Below are 15314 nucleotides of genomic sequence, written 5' to 3'. Positions count from 1 at the left end.
CCTCAGTCCCTAATATACCTGACCCTCTGTCTGACCCTCTGTCTGTCTGTCTGTCTGTCTGTCTGTCTGTCTGTCTGTCTGTCTGTCTGTCTGTCTGTCTGTCTGTCTGTCTGTCTGTCTGTCTGTCTGTCTGTGTCTGTCTCTTGTCAGATCGCCGGCTTCGTCAACGCCAAGGTGGCGGACGCCTCCATCCAGCAGGTGTCTCTGGCCATCCTGGAGAGTATGGTGCTGAGCAGCGGCAGTCTCTTCCAGCTGGTCAAACAGGAGATCACCATGGAGAGGCTCGTCTCACACCTGCAGGTGTAAGTAGCCAATCGCGGGCCCCGAAAGGGGATAACAGCCAATGAGATCTGGGTAGAGTATGATCAAGTGTGTTTGTGAGGTATTTGTAGGTGAGCTTTGTTTATCCTTTCAAGCCCAGTAAGTGTGACCTCTGTCATGGAATTGCTGCCTTCCTCTCCTCTCTTGATCTCTCCTCTCCTCTCTCTTGATCTCTCCTCTCCTCTCTGTTGATCTCTCCTCTCCTCTCTGTTGATCTCTCCTCTCCTCTCTGTTGATCTCTCCTCTCCTCGCCTCCCCTTTCCTCTCTTCCTCATGCCTTCCTCTCTCTCCGTGTGTCTCAGGACTAACCAGCTGATCCAGACCAAGGCCATGGCGCTCCTCATGGCTCTGCTCCAGACTGCTGGGGAAGCACACAGACAGGTAGGACTGGCCTGGACACCCTGTGCACGCAACTCGGACTGGAGTCTTTTTATAGATATATACATAAATCTATGTGATCTAGCTGCATTCAGCCTATTCCAGGTCCCTTTCATGTCACAAGACCTTATTAGCTCATAGAACTTTAGGTTTAGCGACTGTATTAGCCTGTAAAAGTAAAAGCTTTACATTATTATTATTGTGTAATTGTGTAGCCAAAGGCCCTGTCATGTTTGCATCGGCCGGGAATGGAAAACACAGGCCTCCCGCAAGCAGGCGAGAATTTTACCACTGAACCTCCAATGCTTAGCTAAGAGAAAGATGGTCTGTTCCATTTCTGAACCTTCAATGCTCAGCTAAGAGAAAGATGGTCTGTTCCATTTCTGAACCTCCAATGCTTGGCTAAGAGAAAGATGGTCTGTTCCATTTCTGAACCTCCAATGCTCAGCTAAGAGAAAGATGGTCTGTTCCGTTTCTGAAAGAGAGAATAATGCGCTGCCACAGCAAGGGCTGGAAGAGGGGAGGAGTTAGGAGAAGGAAGGAAGTGTAGAGTGACTGTTAGGCATGGAACCGCTGGGAGGAGTAAAAGAGAGTCTCTCTAGTCCGGCTTTGTTCTCAGATGGTCTGGCCTGGTTGTGGACCATGCAGCTCTTACTGCCCTCTTGTGGGGGCAAAGGGTCACTGCACTCTAAAACAACACTATTAATCTCCAGTGGTTGGGGACATTCGGCTGCAGAGCGACAGAAAAAGTACGGAATACAAAGGAAGCAAAAAAACAAATGTACATAGTATACATTCTATAGTAATAATAATAATAATGATAATAATAAACAAGTGAAACATGTAAATGTTCATTTCAATGGAAGAGTTTTGTTCTGTTTTGCACCCGGGAGAAATGAGCCTGTGGTTGAAAGTGCTCTCCATCTGCCACTAGCCATGCTGAGTCTGTTGTAAATGTTGTGGTCAACCTGTTGTTACTTTTTAGGAGTTGTTTGCGTTCCTTGGGAAGAAGAACCTGAGACAGTACATCTACAAGGTACGCTTCCACAGCCGTTCTCTTTACTATCAAGTTAATACGTGTAGGTTCCTCTCCTCATTCAAAATACGAAGCCATAAAATGTATAGTTGACATTGTGACAGCAGATGAATCTGTGATCATGAGTGACTTGGTTCTGCGGCTCCTGTAGAACATCATCCATAGTTCTGGTTCTGTTGGCGATGAGATGGCCCACTACCTCTACGTGCTCCAGTCTGTCACTCTCAACCACCTGGAGTCACGCATGAGGATGCCCCTGGACTCGTATAACCAGGTTAGACGCACACACACACATACACACTCATGAATGCACAGAGACAAGGGTTGTGCCGGGAGCCCACTATTTGTATTTGTATTTGACAGCTAATTATTCGTATTCATATTCGGAAGTGGGCGGGGCTTACACCGGAAGTCGGCTCAAAACGGTTTAAACTGAGGGGAAATGTCATCTCTTTAAGCTAATGTAAGACATCTAGACAGACAGCAGGTGCGAAACTGCAAGCGCGTGCGCCTCTCTCTCTCTCTCTCTCTCTCTCTCTCTCTCCCTCGTCGTGTCATGTCAACAAGCAGACAGAACGTGCGCGTATCGCTCGCTCATACAGTATTTGACTGTTCTCCCCCCTCCCGAATTTTTTTTACAATATTCGTACGAATTTACTATTTGGGAAAAAGCTACTATTTGTGCTCATCCGAATACCGTATTCGTATTCGGGCACACCCCTAACAGAGACACTCCCTAATTCCATCTTCTCCACCTCTACTGATACCCCCCTCCTCCCCCAGGACCAGAGAGAGATCCTTCACGGGCTCCGCCAGGCGGCGTTTGAAACGGAGAGCGAGAACAGTTTGAGCAACGAGAGGCGGCGCTCGCTCTGCGCCAAGGAGTTCAAGAAGCTCGGCTTCTCCGTGAGTTTGGCTTTTCATTTACTTTCTTCAAATGACTGTAGCCCGCTGATAGCTGTGGTGTACCTTTAACCAGCCCAGTGGTGTAACAGCTGTTGTGTGTGTGTGTGTGTGTGTGTGTGTGTGTGTGTGTGTGTGCGCGCGTGTGTGTGTGTGTCCTGTCTTCCTGTAGAATAACAGTAACCCGGGTCAGGACCTGGTCAGAACCCCCCCAGGCCTGCTAGCCTTGGACACCATGGCCTACTTCGCCTCCCGCTACCCAGATGCTTACAGCAGGGTGAGGAGGGTGAGGGGAAAGAGAGGGAAGGCAAAAGAGGGGTAGAGAGGGATGGAGGGAGGGAGAAGTGAGTCAGTGGTGACTAAATTTGTGTTACTTTCAGAAGCCTTTGTCCCTCTCTGTAATTCTCTCCATCTTGCTTGCCCTCTCTTGTTCTTTTACCCTCTGTCCTCCCTCCCTCCTTCCCTCCCTCCCTCCCTCCTTCCCTCCCTCCCTCCTTCCCTCCCTCCCTCCCTCCCTCCCTCCCTCAGTTTGTCCTGGAGAACAGCAGCAGGGAGGACAAACACGAGTGTCCGTTTGCCCGCAGCAGTATCCAGCTCACCCTCATCCTGTGTGAGATCCTACGTATCGGAGAGCCCCGTAAGTCTGGTCCTGCCTGGTCTGGTCTGGTCCTGCCTGGTCCAGTCTGGTCTGGTCTGGACTTGTCTGGGCTGGGCCAGGCTGGGCTGATCTGGGCTGGTCTGGTCTGGTCTGATCTGGTCTGGTCTGGTCTGGTCTGGTCTGGTCTGGTCCTGCCTGGTCTGGTCTGGTCTGGTCCAGTCTGGTCTGGTCTGGTCTGGTCCAGTCTGGTCTGGTCCGGTCTGGTCTGGTCTGGTCTGGTCTGGGGTCTGGTCTGGTCTGGTCTGGTCTGGTCTGGTCTGGTCTGGTCTGGTCCGGTCTGGTCTGGTCTGGTCTGGTCTGGTCTGGTCTGGTCTGGTCTGGTCTGGTCTGGTCTAGTCTAGTCTGGTCTGGTCTGGTCTGGTCTGGTCTAGTCTGGTCTGGTCTGGTCTGGTCTGGCCTGGCCCCATTTGGTCTGGGTAGGCTGGGTTGGGCTGGTCTGGCCCTGTTTAGTCTGGTCTGGCCTTGCCTTTCCTTGCCTGTTCATGGCTTGAAACAAACAAAAAGCAGAAAATAGACATCCAGGAAACAGGAAATACAGAAATTCATGTTCTCTCTCTTCCCTCTATTCTATCCATTCCACCCCTCCTCCAGCGTCAGAGACGGGTTCCAACTACCACCCCATCTTCTTCTCCCAGGACCGCCTGCTGGACGAGCTCTTCTGCGTTTGCATCCAGCTGCTCAACAAGACCTGGAAGGAGATGAGGGCCACACAGGAGGACTTTGACAAGGTAGATACACCCTGTCCCACTCCCCCCTCCCCTCAGTCCCACTCCCCCCTCCCCTCAGTCCCACTCACCCCTCCCCTCAGTCCCACTCCCCCCTCCCCTCAGTCCCACTCCCCCCTCCCCTCAGTCCCACTCCCCCCTCCCCTCACTCCCCCCTCCCCTCAGTCCCACTCACCCCTCCCCTCAGTCCCACTCACCCCTCCCCTCACTCCCCCCTCCCCTCAGTCCCACTCCCCCCTCCCCTCAGTCCCACTCCCCCCTCCCCTCAGTCCCACTCCCCCCTCCCCTCCCCTCACTCCCCCCTCCCCTCACTCCCCCCTCCCCTCAGTCCCACTCCCCCCTCCCCTCAGTCCCACTCCCCCCTCCCCTCAGTCCCACTCCCCCCTCCCCTCAGTCCCACTCCCCCCTCCCCTCCCCTCACTCACCCCTCCCCTCACTCACCCCTCCCCTCAGTCCCACTCCCCCCTCCCCTCAGTCCCACTCCCCCCTCCCCTCAGTCCCACTCACCCCTCCCCTCAGTCCCACTCACCCCTCCCCTCAGTCTCACTGGTACAGATCAACCTACTCCTCCCCTCAGTCTCACTGGTACAGATCAACCTGCTCCTCCCCTCAGTCTCACTGGTACAGATCAACCTGCTCCTCCCCTCAGTCTCACTGGTACAGATCAACCTACTCCTCCCCTCAGTCTCACTGGTACAGATCAACCTTCTCCTCCCCTCAGTCTCACTGGTACAGATCAACCTACTCCTCCCCTCAGTCTCACTGGTACAGATCAACCTTCTCCTCCCCTCAGTCTCACTGGTACAGATCAACCTACTCCTCCCCTCAGTCTCACTGGTACAGATCAACCTACTCCTCTCCTCAGTCTCACTGGTACAGATCAACCTACTCCTCCCCTCAGTCTCACTGGTACAGATCAACCTTCTCCTCCCCTCAGTCTCACTGGTACAGATCAACCAGCTCCTCCCCTCAGTCTCACTGGTACAGATCAACCTGCTCCTCCCCTCAGTCTCACTGGTACAGATCAACCTGCTCCTCCCCTCAGTCTCACTGGTACAGATCAACCTACTCCTCCCCTCAGTCTCACTGGTACAGATCAACCTACTCCTCCCCTCAGTCTCACTGGTACAGATCAACCTACTCCTCCCCTCAGTCTCACTGGTACAGATCAACCTACTCCTCCCCTCAGTCTCACTGGTACAGATCAACCTACTCCTCCCCTCAGTCTCACTGGTACAGATCAACCTACTCCTCCCCTCAGTCTCACTGGTACAGATCAACCTGCTCCTCCCCTCAGTCTCACTGGTATACTCTCAGAAAAAAGGTACAGAAATGTAAAAAAGAAAACTAGACTAGTCGTTAGTCCGTTAGGGTTGTTAGAGAGAAGTCATTGATCAGTGGAGTATGGAATATTCCATATTCCAACAGTTGATTAAATGAATACTGTGCTACAGACATGGGCGCCTTTGGAACATGGTGCTGTATTGCATACTGTATTATTAGGATGGAGGATTATGACCACTTTGAGATTGCTCCATTTCAATAATTAATAATGTACTTCCTGAATAGACAGACTCCCAACTCTGATAGCCAGCACATTCCACTAATTCACCAACAGGGCAGAGATGACCAGCCTATGTTTGACCATTCATAATGGCCAGATGTCCCAGTCTAGACAGACACAGCTACGACTCTAGGAAAGGCTGGGCTTTGAGGTGGTTTACACCATAGTACCAGCTCTTAAAGGTGGTTGAATGGGAATATATTCAACATTACAGCAACAAATAGGTTTCTGGGTAACAGTAGCCTACATGTTCTTTCTAATGCTAACTAGCTAGCCCCTCTCAGACCAGGCTAGCGTTCAGAAACACCTCTCCTCTCGTAAACACATGACCTTTTGACCTCCCCTGAAGGCTAGTGTCCGGCCAAGCGGCCTGCCTTTGTGTGCGCCCACTGCTCTCTACCCACAATGCCCTGGGCCCGGGACAAAGGGGCATTAGAGGCACAAAGAGAAGGCCGCGGGGTGGCAGATTCAGGGGGGCAGGGCCACACAAAGGCCTGGTGACATCAGCAGTAATGAGACAAACAGACAAACCACTGGAGAGTAACAGCAGACCAGCCGCGGGTCCAGGACGGATGTGTCTCCTCGGTTAGAAAGACCAGGGGTTTGCCTCGTGTGTGGCGGGTGTGCTTTTGGGATGGTTTCCCGCTGTCTTGATCGCGTGTACCTGACAACTTCAATATGATAGATATTTGACATAGGGGTTTGAGCCGGGTCCGCAACAGACCAGAGAGATGGCCGCCTTTCAGACAGTCGTGATGGAAACAGAGAGAGAGGCACCACACGGTCGCTCTCTCTATCGCTCTGTTTGCTGTTTGTCTCTTCTCTCTTGTTATCACCTCTCTGTCAGTTACATTCACCTAATGTTTGAGACAGAGAGACTGAGACGGCCATGTTTACGGTAGATGGTTGAGCAATGCTCTGAGCACATTCTACACCTCAGACTAACTGTCAACAAGCCACACGGACAGGTTATATTTGTCTTATACTACTACTCTCTCTCTCTCTCTCTATCTCTCTCTCTCTCTCTCTCTATCTCTCTCTCATACACACAGGCGTGCACACACACGCGCGCATGCACATACACACACACACATCTTTACCACCCCATCCCCCGCAATAATCTCCCGTAACTCTGCCGTCAATTTCGGTCGTTAATCGCTCCTGGCAACTGGCTACTGCCAGCTGGGGGGCCTGGTGTGTGTGTGTGTGTGTGTGTGTGTGTGTGTGTGTGTGTGTGTGTGTGTGTGTGTGTGTGTGTGTGTGTGTGTGTGTGTGTGTGTGTAGAGGAGTAGGAAAACAGTTATTGGAGGGATGTTGCAGTGAGGGGGGTCGATAGCATTGTCAACACACACACACACACACACTGCTGGGTTATATGGGAAAGGGGACAGCTGCTGGTCTGAGGTGACCTCGGAGGTTCTCCTATTGGTCAGTCCAGTAGAATGACAGCATGAGAGACAGAGGGGCTGGACAGGGGTGTGTGTGTGTGTGTGTGTGTGTGTGTGTGTGTGTGTGTGTGTGATTGTGTGTGTGACTATCAGGGTGTCTGTTTACAAAACAGCCTCAGTCCTGGTCTGCTCATGTCATAAACGTGATACTCTCTCTCTCTCTCTCTCACTCTCCTCTCATTGCTCCCGTCCCTCTCTCGCCCTCTCTCGCCCTCTCTCGCCCTCTCTCTTGACTGGGTGAATAGACTAGTTGGCTTTGGACTGTATTACTAGGAGGACACATCATGGAGGTGAGTTACTAGTAGGAGTTACTGGCTAGTTGGACTAGTGGCTTCCCTGCTGGGGCGTCCTGTGTTTAATGGTGGCCGTTAGTGTGAATGGCGTTTTAAGTTGTTGTCACTGATAGCTTTGTTATAATAGTTACATGTCTAAATGCCAGTTAACGTCTCAAATGTTCCTTGAATGTTTTGTAGAGGAGATGCTCTCAAATTATGACTAGGCTTTTATATATGTTAGATTGCCTTATTTCAGCCCTTTTCCTTGTGCCATTCAGTTATTTAGCCGTTTTTGTTAAGTTACTTTGTCTGAATAGGAGGTGGAGCTAGAGAAAAGAAGTATAAAGATTAGCGTGTGTGTGTGTGTGTGTGTGTGTGTGTGAGAGAGAGTAGTGTTTAGTTTATGTGAACTATTGATTTTTCTTCTATGGATTTTGCCATCCCAGTAACTGTGGCCACAATACCAGAGCCCTACATTTCACACATTCATGTATTCTTTACACTCTCTCTTTCTCTCTTTCTCTCTCTCTCTCTCTCTCCCTCCCTGTCCAACCCCCCTCTCTCTACCTCTCCCTTTTCTTCTTCTCTTTGGGTGTGGTCCTTACCTCAGAGAAGTCTTGTCATGGTCAGAGGGAAACAGTAACCATATCTACCCCCCCCCCTCCAGGTGATGCAGGTGGTCCGGGAGCAGATCACCAGGACCCTGTCCAGCAAGCCCACCTCCCTGGAGCTGTTCAAGAACAAGGTCAACGCCCTCAACTACAGCGAGATCCTCAAACTCCGACAGACGGAGCGGCTGCATCAGGAGGAGACCCTCGCACCACCTGTCCTGTGAGCTTCTACAACCTCCCCTCACTCCTCTGTGTGTGTGGGTGTGTGTGTGTGTGTGTGTGTGTGTGTGTGAGAGCCCTGGCCCATAACTTGGTGTGAGAGGTCTGCATCGTTTCCCCCCCTATGGAACGAGCCACGTCGCCACCGTCTCTGTCTCCACTGTTTGTCACTAAACAGCGGGGTGGCGTGTAGCTCAGGAGGTAGAGCGGGGTGGCGTGTAGCTCAGGAGGTAGAGCGGCCAGGCGGGGATCGGAAGGTCCCCGGTTCGATTCCAGCTCCCAGCAGGGTGCCAAAATGTCCTTGAGCAAGACACTGAATCCCAAATTGCTCATGGGTGGCATGGTGGCTCGGCGCGTTACACCGTCGCCTCACAGCAAGAAGATCCTGGGTTTGATTCCCGCATGGGTTATCTCCCCGACCTTGCTGGGTGGAGTTTGCATGTTCACACTCACTCCCCAATATGAAAAACATGCAGAACACACACACAGGCTCACAGGCCGGTCCCTGACCAGGCTGACAGGCCGGTCCCTGACCAGGAATGGACTGAGCACTGGCACTTGTTCCCCGGGCACCACTGATGAGACTGCCCACTGCTCCTGGCTGCCCCTGGAGGAGGACGGCCCACTGCTCCTGACTCCCCCTGGAGGAGGACGGCCCACTGCTCCTGGCTGCCCCTGGAGGAGGACGGCCCACTGAAATGTGAAGTTTCAGCAGCGCATTATTGTGTAATACCGTAAACGTAATACCGTAAACACAGGGAATGTCACGGTTCTAATACCGTGGACATTTTATACCGCGGTTCAGGGTTTTACGGTAAACCGTCTCCTCCCTAGTAGTGAGTAACTCTAGCTATGTGTGTTCTAGTAAGTAAGGAGCTCTGTTACTAGTGCTGCTGTTTCTGATGAACAGTGTGTCTTCTGTGTGTGTGCGTGTGTGCGTGTGTGTGTGCGTGTGTTTGCGTGTGTGCGTGTGTTTGCGTGTGTGTGTGTGTGTGTGTGTGTGTGTGTGTGTCCGTGTCCCAGCGAGCTGAAGGAGCGTCTGAAGCCAGAGCTGCTGGAGCTGATTCGCCAGCAGAGACTCAACCGTCTGTGTCAGGGGACGCTGTTCCGCAAGATCAGCAGCCGGCGCCGGCAGGGTGAGACGCCATGACAGACGGAGCCACGCCCCCCTCAGGCCACCGCTCAAACAGCACAGAGAACGCAGGGAGGGAGGAGGGGAGGGAAGCCACCTGACGCGTCCTGGCGGGCCTCTCTGACAGCCTCTCATTGGTCGTTTCAGATAGGCTGTGGTACTGTCGCCTGTCGCCCAATCACAAGGTCCTTCACTACGGAGACGTGGACGAGGACACGGAGGCACCGGCCATAGAAAGCCTCCAGGATAAGAGTGAGTGACCGATTCTGACCTCCACCCTCTGTCTCTGGCGTTGGAGACTTAAGCCTAATTTATGCTTCTTGAAAAGTGTCGCTCGACAAATGTCCCTCGACAAAAAAAAAAGTGTCGCTCGACATGTAGCATTTATGCTTCGGGCGACACTTTGCGTCGTCTCTATGGAAACAATAAGCCGCGCGCTTGTCATTCTGTTGCGCGTTTGTTGTCATTCTGAGAGAAGCGGCTTTCTGAGGGAAAGAGTTTAATCTGAGGTAAAGAGGTTGTTCAGAGAGCGCTTTTCATTGTGGTTTTTTTTCACAAGCTGGGAGAGACGTTCCTCTGCTCCTTCCATGACAGCCAAACGTCAAATGACAGCCAAAACTAAAACAAGGCTGCGGAACAAGCATATCCATGGCAACGCACGAGCCTTCTATCTAGCTATCCAATCACACTTGAGCAACAATTTGTGACGGAGTCAGCGACATTAGAAAAAAACATTGGTGCGCGACAGCCCCCTTTTTCCCCCACAAAAAGTGTCGCCCATGACGTCAAAAGTGTCGAGCGACGGTTTTAAAAGTGTCGAGCGACGAAGCATAAATTGGGCTTTACTCTGTTGCTCTGGCATCCGGTCGGTAACATGAGCGCTGGCGAGACTTAAAATATTATTTTCCCTCCGTTCCCTTCTTCTCCTCTCCTCCTCTCGTATCCCTCCCCCCTCCTCTCCTCCTCCTCCTCTCCATCAGTTCCTGTAGCCGACATCAAGGCCCTGCTGACGGGGAAAGACTGCCCCCAAATGAAGGAAAACAAGGGCAAGCAGACCAAGGTTCGCACCACGCCACTACACAACCAGCAGATAACCTGTACCCCCCAGGCTCCCCGTGTCACCATCCCGACATACCAACCTCCACCACTAGGGGGAGCCAGAACTGTCGTGTGGGGGCTGCGTGTGTCTCTCTAACATACTCCACAACGCTGATGTCCCTAGTAGGAGATCATAGCATGGTGCAGCTGTAAAGTTGAAACTGACTGTGCCTCTGGGGAAGCGGCGTGCTTCTGTAGGGGGCGCTGGCGTGCTTCTGTTGGGGCGTGCTGGTGTGCTGCTCTCATGTGCTTCTGTAGGGGGCGCTGGCGTGCTGCTCTCGTGTGCTCCTGTAGGGGGCGCTGGCGTGCTGCTCTCGTGTGCTCCTGTAGGGGGCGCTGGCGTGCTGCTCTCATGTGCTTCTGTAGGGGGCGCTGGTGTGCTGCTCTCATGTGCGTTGTCTGTTCTGGGTCCCTGCAGGAGGTGTTGGACCTGGCGTTCAGCATCACATATGACGTGGAGGAGTACAGCCTCAACTTCATCGCCTCCTCCCGGACGGACGTGAGTGACGTCGTGTTGCCGTGGTTACCGCGCACACAGTGCTATACACGCGCACGCACACACACACACACACACACACACACACCCTAAATCTCAGCTCCGTCACTAAGAAGGCACAGCAGAGGATGTACTTCCTGAGGCAGCTGCTCTTCTACACCTCCATCATCCAGTCCATCCTCACCTCCTCCATCACCACCTGGTACTCCACCGCTACAGCCAAGGACAGGGCCAGACTGCAGCGCGTCATCCCATCCACAGAGAAGGTGATCGGCTGCAACCTGCCCTCTCTCCTGGTCCAACCTGCCCTCCCTCCTGGTCCAACCTGCCCCCCTCCTGGTCCAACCGGCCCTCCCTCCTGGTCCAACCTGCCCTCCCTCCTGGTCCAACCTGCCCTCTCTCCTGGTCCAACCTGCCCTCTCTCCTGGTCCAACCTGCCCTCCCTCCTGGTCCAACCTGCCCTCCCTCCTGGTCCAACCTGCCCTCCCTCCTGGTCCAACCTGCCCTCCCTCCTGGTCCAACCTGCCCTCCCTCCTGGTCCAACCTGCCCTCCCTCATGATCCAACCTGCCCTCCCTCCTGGTCCAACCTGCCCCTCCCTCCTGGTCCAACCTGCCCCTCCCTCCTGGTCCAACCTGCCCCTCCCTCCTGGTCCAACCTGCCCTCCCTCCTAGTCCTGCACAACTCCAGGACCCTGAAGCGAGCCAGGAAGATCGCGGCTGACCCCTCCCACCCCAGCCATAATCTCTTCATGCCCCTCCCCTCAGGCAGGAGGCTGCGGTCCATCAGGACCACGACCACACGCCACAGAGGCGGCTTCTTCCCCGCGGCCACCAGCCTCTTCAACAAGGCTCCCGTCCCCCTCTGACCTTACGGCCTCGCTGCAATACTTGCCCTGACGATTGTACTGTGCAAGAACGCACCTCACTCACACACACTGTACATAAACATCACATACACATTACACTTTGCACACTCACTGTATATACACTGACCACACTCCATTTTGTTTAATGTTTTTATCATTCGTATTCTGTACGGCTGATTTGAACCCTGTCCAATACTGTTATGCTATATTTGAAAAATTCTAATAGTCTAATTCTCTTTACTTTTATTTCAAACGTCTCCATGTTATGCATCATTGACCGAAACAAATTTCTAGTATGTAGTAAAACTTCATGGCAATAAACTTCTCTGATTCTTATTCTCTCCCTACGTCTCCCTCATTCCCCTCTCTCCCCTCCCTCCTCCTCTCCTCCTGCCTGTCTCTCCCCTCCCTCCTCCTCTCCTCCTGCCTGTCTCTCCCCTCCCTCCTCCTCTCCTCCTGCCTGTCTCTCCCCTCCCTCCTCCTCTCCTCCTGCCTGTCTCTCCCCTCCCTCCTCCTCTCTTCCTCTCCTCCTGCCTGTCTCTCCCCTCCCTCCTCCTCTCTTCCGCTCCTCCCTGTCTGTCTCTCCCCTCCCTCCTCCTCTCTTCCGCTCCTCCCTGTCTGTCTCTCCCCTCCCTCCTCCTCCTCTCCTCCTCCCCTCCCTCTCTCCCTCTACCCCTCTCAGTTCTGCCTGTGGACGGACGGTCTGAGCGTGCTCCTGGGGAGGGACATGAGCAGTGAGTGCATGCGCAGCGAGCTGGAGATCCTCCTCTCCATGGAGATCAAGCTCCGCCTCCTGGACCTGGAGAACGTACCAATCCCTGACAGCGCCCCGCCAGTCCCCAAACCCCCGAGCAACTTCAACTTCTGCTACGACTTCAGCCAGGCTGAGCAGTAGAGATGTGGGGCTGGGTTCGAGGGGCTGGGGTTCGAGGGGCTGGGGTTCGAGGGGCTGGGGTTCGAGGGCCTGGGGTTCGAGGGCCTGGGGTTCGAGGGGCTGGGGTTCGAGGCGCTGGGGTTCGAGGGGCTGGGGTTCGAGGGGCTGGGGTTCGAGGGGCTGGGTGGGGGATAAGGGCAGGTCTGGACTGAGGCTGGGTCTGGGTCTAAGGAGCTGGACCTAGCTGGCGGGACTGGGGCTGGTGATTGTTCCTAACCCAGATAGACTGGACAAGCAGGAGGTACGACGTGGAACTCTCCTCTCCTCCTGTGGCACTACCCATCCAAGCCATTAAGAGACGGAGGATGACAGTAGAGATAACAGTAAAAGATTCAGGCTGTGAGCCTGTTAAGCTTCCTATTTATAATATATGAGGTCCTTTTTATGTTTGTGAAGAGCATTTTAATTAGTGTGTGTTTGCCTGCGGCGGCCCCTTCATCAGTCCAGGCTGGGAGTCTGTCCACAGAGGGCTGGGGGCGGGGCTTTGATGATGGGAATTGATTGATTTTTATAGGTTTTATTAAGGAAATGATTGGGTGTGCCAGCTTTTCTAACAATGATAAAAATGGAAGCACTGGACTTTGTGCTTTTATGGATGTGAGAGAACTATGAGCTATGACTAGTCATGGTCCTGATTGTAGATAACAGTAGCTGTTGATATGTAAGATTGAACAGTATTTTTCGCCTAACACATGCACCTATGTCTAGGATTCTTGCCTACTCAAGATTCAAGATGATGTCTTTATCACAGTATATAAATATTATAAATATTAATATGAATAAATATATCATAGCTAGTCTGTAAACTTATTGATGCGGGAGGCACATCAAGATTTAAGATTTTTTTCAAGGTTTTTTATCCATTGAACAAATGCTCATTATGGTCCATAAACATTTCAGTCTGTGGTTTTTATAAGGTCCTAGGACTTCATCGCCATGACGATGTCGGTACTCCTGGCTGACCAAACTGACCCAACCACAGGCCTCTTATTGTCAAACAGTAGCAGAGAAATTATATTTTTACGTTTTGATTTTCATAATCTTCATAGCCAAGTGAGAACAAGGAGACATGTATTATAACTGACTTTTGTATTCTAACCACAATCATGAACTTATGTGGCCAGTGGACTTCTCTCTCCCTCTCCCTGGAGCTGTGGGGGATTTTGCAGTTCAGTTCACTGCAGTTTCTTATAGAACACAATAATATCCATGTTAGCCTTGTAATCTTGTCATACTGAGGTACGGATGGCATGAATAAAGAGAATATGATTTGTACAGCTGCTGTCGTGTTTGTGTGTTTGTTCATGTAAATTAGACTCCAGACTGAAGGTAAGAAGCTTTAAATTTACTGATGAAATAAAATACGGTTCATATTATATAACATTTAACAGTTGAGCCTCTGCGTTATTTCAATATTTGTATACAATTATCCAGGGCCTTCCCAAATATACTGTATGTCCCAATATAATATACCTCTAAAATCAAATGTCTATGTCTCTCTCTCTCCCCCCAAGCAGACAGAAAAAAATCTAATGTTTATTTCTATCTCTTCCCCCCCCCAAGCAGACAGAAAAAAAAATCAAATGTCTATTTCTATCTCTCCCCCCAAGCAGACAGAAAAAAAAATCAAATGTCTATTTCTATCTCTCCCCCCAAGCAGACAGGAAAAAAAAAATCAAATGTCCAATTTCTTTCCATTGTCCCCTGGAGCACACTGATATACAGGCTCCAGCTCTTCCATTGAAAGAAACTACTTGAGAACTTAGAGACTGATCCCAGAGCAGCCATGTCTGCTACCTGAGCCCCTCTGTGTGAGCTGCCTGGGCAGTAAAGGGTTGGAGTCCACTGATGGTCCGTGTCCAGTAGCCCTGTCCATGCCTAGGGTCTTACTCCACACACCTCTGTGGATCTGAATAGATATGGACAGGCATAAGCAAGAAGGCGGTAGCTTCGCCTTGTCCTTTTCTGGTTGGCTGGGTGGAATGTAGGTGTGGGAATCTGTAGGCACCTCACGATTCGATTATCGATTATCATTATAAAATGATTATTGATCATAAAACAGAAAGCCAAAGTGCTTCCATACATTCGCTTTTAAAGCAGCAGGTGCCGGTCGGATTCATTGCTCATGCTCAGCCTCGCCAAAACCCGTAACGTAAACACGACGTACTGTTGTGATGTAATGTTTGTTTTACGTCCATTACGTAACTAACGATTCACCAACCAAAAAAATTTTCACCAACAAGCTGCAGGGAATTTACATTTAAAGTGCGGGCCTTTTAATTAAAAAATATACAGTATATATTAAATAAACATTTTTCAAGTTTCCTGCATCGATCGATGCATCGTTCAAGAGTGAATCGCAATGCATCTAAGAATGGATTCTTTCCCCCACCCCTAGTGGAATGTGGGCCATCCAACCATTTCAAATGTACAGTTGTCTGAAGGAGGGGCTAGGGTCTTATACCATCATATTACCAGAGGTTCCTTTGGATTGATCCAAGGAATGAATAGTGTTCCTGCATTAGAGGGTGATATACAGTACGTGGGTAGGGGGTTGAACACAGGGGGAGTGTGACTGCTGGAACCTGCCAGCACACACACACACACACACACACACACACACACACACACACACACACACGCATATAC

The 15314-nt window shown here is 51.6% G+C and overlaps 1 protein-coding gene across 1 annotated transcript in view; it reads left to right on the top strand.

Annotated features, from left to right (window-relative positions):
* Nucleotides 1–12626, top strand: part of elmo3 (engulfment and cell motility 3) — a gene marked incomplete at its 3' end in the record, with an annotated part of 20214 nt that extends 7588 nt beyond the window's left edge. The window contains exons 8-21 of the mRNA XM_084453132.1: nt 151–302; nt 624–702; nt 1685–1735; nt 1887–2009; nt 2519–2641; nt 2811–2915; nt 3167–3275; nt 3888–4024; nt 7976–8139; nt 9162–9274; nt 9418–9522; nt 10251–10330; nt 10787–10867; nt 12414–12626. Coding sequence (XP_084309258.1) covers nt 151–302; nt 624–702; nt 1685–1735; nt 1887–2009; nt 2519–2641; nt 2811–2915; nt 3167–3275; nt 3888–4024; nt 7976–8139; nt 9162–9274; nt 9418–9522; nt 10251–10330; nt 10787–10867; nt 12414–12626 — 1635 coding nt within the window. The remainder of the gene's footprint in view (nt 1–150; nt 303–623; nt 703–1684; nt 1736–1886; nt 2010–2518; nt 2642–2810; nt 2916–3166; nt 3276–3887; nt 4025–7975; nt 8140–9161; nt 9275–9417; nt 9523–10250; nt 10331–10786; nt 10868–12413) is intronic.
* Between the last annotated feature and the right edge of the window lie 2688 nt (nt 12627–15314).

This window comes from Borostomias antarcticus, assembly GCF_949987555.1.
Source record: "Borostomias antarcticus genome assembly, chromosome: 18".
Classification (NCBI taxonomy): Eukaryota; Metazoa; Chordata; class Actinopteri; order Stomiiformes; family Stomiidae; genus Borostomias; species Borostomias antarcticus.
Note: the sequence above shows the minus strand (reverse complement) of the source record. Positions and strands in the feature narration are given on the sequence as shown.